The sequence below is a fragment of the Trachurus japonicus genome, chromosome 16 (assembly GCF_045865225.1).
Source record: "Trachurus japonicus isolate A0001 chromosome 16, Traja_1.0".
Classification (NCBI taxonomy): Eukaryota; Metazoa; Chordata; class Actinopteri; order Carangiformes; family Carangidae; genus Trachurus; species Trachurus japonicus.
The window spans coordinates 6,621,401-6,630,615 of record NC_140922.1 but is presented as its reverse complement, the minus strand read 5'-3'; the positions used below and the strand labels follow the sequence as shown (position 1 = coordinate 6,630,615).

The following is a 9,215-nucleotide window of genomic DNA, read 5'->3' as shown; positions in this document are numbered from 1 at the left end:
TGAGTAGGGAGGAGGGAATGAGTGAGTGATTTCGGACACAACCTGTCTCTCTCTCCCTTCTCCCCCACAGCTCCACCCAGGCCTCAATCAGCCAAACGAGGCTCACCTGGTCCACAGAGTTAAAACCCTGCAGCTGGCACTGCAGATGGGGGGCAGCGCGTGGGGACTGCTGGGCTTGCCTGCCTCCCATCTTGGCTTTTGTTTGTGTTATTTTGTTTGTATCACTTTAATATTTTGTATTAAATCTCCTTTTAGTTAATTTAGCGTCTTTGTGTTGTGCGGGGTCATTGTTGGGTCCAGTGTTTTGCTCCTCTGGGCCAATGAAGTTCTGGGGCGCGTAACAAATACAAAAGCAGTCTGAAGAGATGAGCTACAGAGACACAGGTGATAATTCCAGTAGAAACAACTGTATAACACACATGGTGATTTGAGCAAATACAGTGATTTCATAACCTTGCATCACTAAAGTGATGCATTTTGTCTCTCAGCATTAGTCCTTTATTTGTACTTGGTGTTACATTTTACACCTCTAAGCTGCTGCTGCTACATTAAGCCCCTGACACACCGCCACGACGCTTCCCGACGCGTCCCGACGCCGACGGCTTTGGCCGACGAGTCTGTCGCCTCTCGTCGGGAGAAAGGAAACAGTGAAACACACTGCCCCGACTGCCGACCAGAGCGACTGAGTGGCGAGGACTCCCCCATAGAAATACAGACCCATACAGACCAGGGGCAGCCCTGCTCACTGTTCATTCAAACAAACTAATGCCACTGCCACAGTTAATTTCATCAATGAGACAACATTATTATTGAACATCTTTGATGTTAAAATATATATATATTGCCGCTTAATATATTGCTTTACTCCTCTTTTTATTTTATATACCATTTCTACTGTAGGACAGGCTAGGACACCGTTTGTTTTCTGTGGTCACTTCCGTCCCTCCCACACACCGCGCTGATTCGCTTAGGGCACCGCCAATCAGAATCGCCATAGCTAGCACACAGCCAATCAGAGTACCCGACGAGTCTACTCTCCCGACGGCCGACGAGTCCCGACTGAGCATGTTCAATCGGCCCCGACGAGATCCGACAAGAGCCGAGGCTCCCCGACGGAGAGGAACACACCAAACAGACGAGCTGCCGACGCCGTCCGACGAGGCCAGACGCCCGACGGTCGGCTCGGTGTGTCCCTGGCTTTAGAGACAAAACTCTCTGCAACAGTCGTACCACACTTACTAACAGACAAGTCATCTAATGGATGAATAGACTATGAAGCATTTTCCAGGCCCTAATGCTACACACACACACACATCATGTGAGTGACCTTTCTGGGTGTGTCTTTATCCAACATTTGCTGCATGACTTTAATCCATTTACATACAAAACTATACAGTTCTGACTTGTAATCTGCAGTGTTCCTTTTCTTTTATTTACCTTGTCCTCAGTCACCCTTTTTATTTTATGATGTGTAAACTTGAGCTAATGCAGGTAGTCACTACACCCTTGGGCTTAATAATACTTTGTTTACTCCCCTGTCAGTTGCCATCTTTTAAAGAAAAGGCGTCTTTACTACAGTGTAATAAACTTGTTGTTATCCCGTGTCCTTTGTCCGGAGGGAATGGGCTGTGTTTTTGAATACAGTGACGGCTGAGCTGAGCCTATAAAAGGAAGGAGAGGGAAGCGCCAGCTCACCTCCACCTCCTGAAGACCCAGGTGCAGGTATGTTTCCTACTTCAAAGGTGTCCTTGAATTTAATTTGATTATTTTTAATTCTTTTATTACACAATTAAAAATTAGCAGTCAGGACGGAAAAACAATATATTTGTAATCTTAATCGTAATGTTGTTGTTGTTTTTTTAAACTTGCACAGGAGTGTATGCACACATCAAGTCACTGCAATGATCTTGTATTATTGCATGTGACAAATAACTGCTCTTGAACTTAAACTCTTGAATTTAACTGTTTTTTTTTTTTTATTAAATGATTTTTCCCCTTTTTGCTTTGGTAGGACATTACATTTAAAAAATAAGAAAATGGGTTCAAATTAATTATTGGACTGACATTTATTTTAATAATAAGACTGGAGTGATTTATTATCAAATCACATTGCACTTCAAAATATCATGGCGATTCTTCTTCTGTTTGCCTCCGTCCCCCTTGTAGGTATTTTGCTTTTTAACTGGAAAATGTTTGCACTTGTGATTTGCATCTTGACTCTGCATCAAGTGCAGTCAGCCTGCAATGTGGTGAGTAGAGAGTATGGGTAAACAAGCTAACAAATGTTTTAGAAACATACAAATGAATATATTTAAATATATTGATTTGTTCTTTTTTTTCTTTTCCAAGAAATATACAAAATATTACAGTAATATTGTGATTTGCTCAATTCTACTTAAAACACCAATAACTAACGTTAATATAAGACCCTGTATATACAAAGAGAATGTCTACTTTAAAAAGTTTTTGGACTAAAAATATTTACTTTTTTAGCCTAAACATAATGTTTTTTTTTTCACTGTGTTTCATTTCTACTCTCATGTTCATGATGGCAGTTGTACTTTTTTATGTATGTGAGGACTTTTACAAACTTGCTTTTTGAAAAGTATGAGACACATACATTTGATATATATACATTTTGTGCATGAAGTATTATTATTGTTATTATTGAAGTAGTAGTACAAATTAGTGCAGAAGTGATGTCTTTTTGTATATGAACTCCTATTTTTCACTGATGAGAACTTACTTTTAATTCCTCTCATTTTCAAATGTCCCTTGCTGCTCTTCATGGTGTCAACACACAGAAAGGTAAGCACCAGGTGAAATGCATCAGTGTGTTTAATTTTACAGAGGTATTTTCTTTTCCAGCATCAATCCTGAGACCATGCCAATAAATCTCCCACTGAGATTATGGGATTTGGCATAGTCTTCTTTGTATGTTCTATTATTATGTTAAGTCATTTCATAGTAATTAAACCAGGATACGTTTGAGTCATATTGTGGACATTAAGCCACCAGAGTAAATACCATGATTATGTCTTTAATCTGGTGTTTACTTGTGTGTGTGTGTGTGTGTGTGTGTGTGTGTGTGTGTGTGTGTGTGTGTGTGTGTGTGTGTGTGTGTGTGTGTGTGTGTGTGTGTGTGTCTGGATGTCTGGGTGTGTCTGTGTGTGTGCAGACATTTGCCCAGAGAGCACAACGGTTCAGGCCGAGATCGTTGACAAGCACAATGCCTTCAGGAGAGCGGTGCAGCCTACGGCCTCTAACATGCTGAAAATGGTTTGTTTATACTTGTGCAACATTTAGCTTCTGAGACAATATTTGTGCATAATCCCCTGCATTAACCTGTCCTAGAAGGAAACAACAGCAAGTGGGTCACGTTTCCTGCACAAGACACCTGACAGTCATAAAACAACTTTCTCTACCTCCACACTGACCATCACAGGACATGTCTGACTCTGTTCTGAGGATACAAGTCATTGGTCCTGAAATGTGTGTTTCTCTTCTATAACACACATTCTACATCTCGGAGGCGACGTCTTTCCACACATGGGCTTCCTTCACCTTTCAAACGAGGCAGAGCTCAGTGGGAAACAGTAGGAGACACAGGCCGATGGAACCGGGACACAACAGCGGGGGAGAAGCAGGTCGTGCAGCTATGCGCCACAGACGTGCACGGAAAAACAATTGCGTCTCATCAAATGCGCGCGGCCACGGCTTTTGAGTTGTGAACGTGCATGACGCGCGGCTAGTTTGAATGGGTTTGAGCGCGCGCAAAAGACGCTTCATCTGAACGGCCCCCCATGCATGATGCACACACAGTTGAACCAAGACCGCGGTGAGAATCACCCACGGTCTCTGCAGACAGGCAGGGAAACCCCTGCAGTCCAGCCCGCTCCCCAAATTTTCACGCATGGTGATTTGGGTTCGTCGACGTTTCTGTATCCCAGTGTAGGGCCTCACAGACACACACAAACGCTCTGCACGTGTTTCCATGTCCCAGCGCTTTGACTTACAGGCGCACGGAGCCCGATAAATACAGTATACAGTAATATGTAAACTAGTAGAACTCAGTCGCGGGTCTGATTGGAAGGTTCGGCGGGCCGCCTATTGAGTACCGCTGGCTATATACAGTATATATCCCCCTGGCTTTGACCGTATACCATATATATATATATATATATCTTCTTTTTTTTGTATGGTACATACATCCTGTTCTCGTGGATGCCACAGTCTCAGAGATTCCTCATCTGAGACAAGGAATGACTGCTGACTGATTTTGGTGGTCAGAGGTCAAAAGTCAAGGTCATTTATGACTTCACAAAAAATGGTTTTATATGGAGGCCACTGTGTAGGACTTTTTACTCATGAGTTAATAACAATTCACTCACTGTATATCCACAAAAAGTTAAAGATATTCGGCTTTCGGATGAAATTTCAGAGAGCATCTACTGAAAAATGCACTATTACCTTTACAGGTGAACTTGATTTGACCTTCTTTAAACTTTTGAATGGCCAACTTTTCAATGTTTCAGTACTTAACATAACATATCATGCTGTTCTCTAACAAGGTCATTAATCAAAACAATCACAACAAGTGTCTGATCCATGAATCCAATACTGGGGAACATGGACCCTTTTTCTGAAAAAGGGTCCATGTTCTATGTCCTATGTCTTCATTGCCTAAACCCAACCAATGGGACAATTCCACTTCTCACTCAAAGTCACAACTCAACTTCTCACTCAAAAATAGGCAAAAATCTGCAATGTCACAACTCCACTTCCAGGTATGGGACCAAAAATTGCATGTTCCCCGGGTCCTTTGGGGGAGATAGGCAGGGAACGTAGAACCCTTTTTTAGAAAAAGGGTTCTACGTTCCCCAAAGCGGGGAACATATGACCTGGGGAACTTTGATTTGTTGTGTAATTTAGTTTTCTTTTGCAGGCGTACAGTGAGGAGGTCGCAGTCAGTGCTCAGGCCTGGGTTGACAAATGTATTCTGGCTCATGGAGACCCGGAAACCCGCATGCTAAATGGTACAAAGGACTGTTTCTCACTCCTTTATTCCTCCTATTGCTTTGGTTCTCTTTCACCTTGCTCCACAGATGGTGGGGATATTACCTCAGAGACATTAAGGCTCCCTGTGAACTGACTGACCTTGTGACTGATGGTCAGAGTCACAGTGAACATTATCTTATCTCCAATCATCATACCTTCTTTTAATAAGGAATTACACAGAGTAGGATGTGTTATCATTAAGGAGATTATCATCAATAGGCATTTTAAAGAACCCTGTTTTATCTAAATACTCTAATCTACTAAAACATGAAAACAAAACTGTGTATTTGCAGACACCCATTAATCAGTGCTGCCATGTGTTTCTCACCATCGAGCAGGATATGAATTGGGTGAGAATATGTTCTATGGATCCGAACCCTACTCATGGGCCGATGTGATCAGCAGCTGGCACAGCGAGGTGTTGCACTACACGTATCCCAAAGGATCGTCCACTGGCCAACCCACCGGCCACTACACACAGGTAACACTTAGCTGTTGTGTTAAGGACAACCCTAATGTGCTGACAAAGACAAATGTGGTGGCATAAAAATGTTGTGATGGCACATATGACAAAAAGGCATGCTGTATTTTTGGTTGCTGTGATACTCTTATGCAGTCTTCTTTTAAATAAAGCAGCTATAATAACAACGGATCAAATCACCACTTGTTTGAGAAAGGTGTTGCTTGTAGCGATGAAGAGACACAGAGAATTATCACCTGTCATTCCAGTTATCTGACCTCCTTGGTGGATTTTAGTGTCTTTAAGCCCTTGTTTTGATTATTACCGCCGACAGCTTCGGTGTTTAATTCACACTCTGCTTTGTTGGTCTCATTGTTTTATCGGCCACAGCTGGCAGCTGTTTCTAACAAAAAAAGCTCTATAACACCAGTTGCCCTTTACTCCAGCTGCTAAATATGGCAGCTAGTTCTGTCAGAGATGGTCCAGGCCAAAAACAGAGATAAAATGAGAGTGAATGGCAGAAACACAACTCCAAACAAAGGCTGATTGTGAATAAGCAACTGCAAATAATAGAGTAAAAGATACAGCACCGTGAACAAGTATTTGTCCCCTTCCTGATTTCACTTTCCCTTTTTTTTGCATATTTTATCACACTTAAATGTTAAAGATTATTAAACTAATTTTTATATACACAAAGATAACCCAAGTAAATATAAAATGCAGTTTGAATGCAATTCAAAGCTATCCAAACCTAGCTGGCATGTGTGAAAAAAAATAAATCGTGAACTAACTGTGATAAACCTAATTTTTTTTGGAAAGCTGAGTTCAATTTCAATGTCCACACCCAGGCCTGATCACTGCCAGACCTGTTGGATCTAGAAATCACTTAGAAACTGTCTGCAAGACTAAGAGATCTACTGTAAAAAAGCAACACATCGGGCTAAAATCTCATGAAATTCAAGAAAAGATGAAAAAACTGACATCTACCAGTCTGGAAAGTGTTACAAAGATATATATATATATATATATATATATATATATATATATATATATATATATCTTTGTAACACTTTCCATCTATATAAGGCGATAAGTGTAGAAAAAAATTGTGAAATTGCTTTTTGAGCATAACTGTTAGGCCTAACTGTCATTCTAACCAAATGTCTCAAATGTGGGATAACAGAAGCTAAATATTGACTTCATACATTTCAAACTTCATGAGATGTGTGTAGCCTGAAATGAGAAATTTTCTCCAAATATCAACTAAATAGACAAAAAAATACACAAAGTTTACAATATTTAGCCTATAATGTACCCTATATATGTGTGGTGTCACTGTGGTACTGTTTGAGAGGTAAAAAAAAAAAAAAACTAGTTTGAGAGCTCAGCAGGTCTGAATACAGAGCTGGAGCTGATCTGGAACTGTGGCCCACTGGCCCTGCTGTCTGAGCAGGCTGAAATCTCAACTCTCTCTTCTTTTTTCATAATCTTCCTCATCAAATTAGTCAGAACTTTAAACCTCTGAAGCACCGTCATCATCCTCACTGCTTCTCTCTCTCTCTCTCTCTCTCTCTCTCTCTATATATATATATATATATATATATATATATATATATATATAGAGAGAGAGAGAGATCTATATATATATATATATATATATATATATATATATAGAGAGAGAGAGAGAGAGAGAGAGTGAGTCAATATTCATTACTACCAACAAGTTCCCAAATTAAAGTGGCACTGAAAACAACAACATTGTGTTTCTCCTGTCAGGTGGTGTGGAACAGCTCTTACAAAATCGGCTGTGGGATGAAGCTGTGTCCAAACAACGTCTACTTATATGCCTGCCACTACTATCGAGCGTATGTGCCACTCATTCATCCTCCACACACTCAAAAGCCATAAACTTGTTTTACATGTGTCCCACCAGTAGATTAGTGGGTGGCTTAAGGGAGCTGTTTGTAAGTTTTGTTATCACTCTTGTCTATTTAACAGAGGAAACTTCAAGACATGGCCACCTTACAAGGCTGGACCTCCATGTGCTTCCTGCCCTGACGCCTGTGAAGAGAACCTCTGCAGTAAGAAACACACCGTGACAAACACACAATGTGCAATCTCTGCATGGCAAACAACAATACGACAAGAAATATTGTTTACTTAAGTAGAAAATAGGCAGTTGCCTAACCTCATCATTACCGTGTCTGTTTTTTCTTTTATTTCAGCCAACCCGTGTCCTTACATAAACCAGTACCTGAACTGTCCAACCTTGAAAGTCATACATGGATGCAAAAACAAGCTGGTGGCTGGCTGGTGCCCTGCAGAATGTCAATGCACCACTGAAATCATCCCAATATACTAAAGAGAAACCCTCCAGTCTGCAGATTTCATGCTTTTTGGTACTAATTTGGTGCTAGTTACATGTAAGCTTCACAGAATATGACTGGAAAACTTGGGTTTGGAGGATGTTTTGGAATTATTATTAGCACATAAGATATGAGCCACACTCATCATCAATGCAAGAAGATGTAGAGCTATAGATTCTTTACTTTATAGTAAGTCTTTAATTAATATGTTCTACTGTATCATTGCTATAACCATGTGTGGTAAAATACCGAATAAAATATTATAAATGAGACCATACTCTGATATGACCATGCTTTATATACAAACGGCAACAAGAAAAATCAAAGAACAGATGAGCCATGATGTATTTCTCCTTCTTTTATTCCTCCTCTCTATGTCACCCCTCTCACCTTGCTCCACATATGGCAGGATTATTACCTCAGAGACGTAAAGGTTTCCTCTGAACTGCCTGACCTTGTGACTGATGGTCAGAGTCAGAGCAAACATTATCATATGTTGTTTCTTTATTCCTGTTACATGTAAGTCTTTGTTACAGCCATCTGTGAATGGTAAAATAGAAAAAATAACTACAGATGCGACATTACAGAGATGTTGGTCTGGGGGATTTTTTTCTAAAAGCAACAAGAAAAATCTACTTCAAACATCCGACAAACCACCTGCTGCTAACTGTAAATGTTACAAATTGCTGCTCTGAGTGACTATCAACCTCTCCTATGTGTAAAGCTGCACCAATCAATATTCTTATATTAACAAAGTGCCAGACGACTAGGTGTAATGTGAAAGAAATTGCTCAGGATTATCATCTGACAGTGCAGTTTCCCTCTGCTCTACAGATCTATGTCGTTAATATCTTTGCCTTTCTGTCACCACTTCCCTGAAGGACTTCTCCAGCAACAGCAAGCAGCCGTTTTCAGGGTAAAAATACACAATAAACCCACAATGACTTCACTGCATCAAGTGGCAGAGAGAGGAAACTGGGTAACAGGATGTGCACTTTTAGCAAGCATTTAGCAGCGTAACAGACAGTTATTTTCTCAGGGTTGGTACATGTACAGTAGAGTGATTTTTTTTTTTTACTATATTGAACTCATAACTTAAACTCCTGTTAAAGGGTAATTACTGTCTTTTACAATCTGGACCCTATTTCTAGCATTAATACAACCATTTACTCACCCAGATAACTGTGTCATTACAAGTCGTTCCGACAAAATTAGCTCCAGCCGAGAGCCGCGTATATTCATATAATGCGAGTCTACAGGGCAGCGCAATGCAGCCTCTAAATAACACATTATCTGCCGTAAAAACTCGTTCATTCACCAACATTTTGTTA

General features: G+C 40.5%; 1 protein-coding gene across 1 annotated transcript; it reads left to right on the top strand.

Moving 5' to 3' along the window:
- Positions 1 to 1,680: 1,680 nt before the first annotated feature.
- LOC146971580 (cysteine-rich venom protein latisemin) lies at positions 1,681 to 7,880 on the top strand. Its single transcript, XM_085802438.1, has 8 exons — positions 1,681 to 1,722; positions 2,167 to 2,253; positions 3,179 to 3,279; positions 4,946 to 5,036; positions 5,397 to 5,539; positions 7,295 to 7,383; positions 7,517 to 7,599; positions 7,744 to 7,880. Exons 2-8 carry the CDS (start codon positions 2,190 to 2,192, stop codon positions 7,878 to 7,880), a joined length of 708 nt encoding a protein of 235 aa, XP_085658564.1. The 5' UTR covers positions 1,681 to 1,722; positions 2,167 to 2,189.
- The last annotated feature ends 1,335 nt before the right edge of the window (positions 7,881 to 9,215 follow it).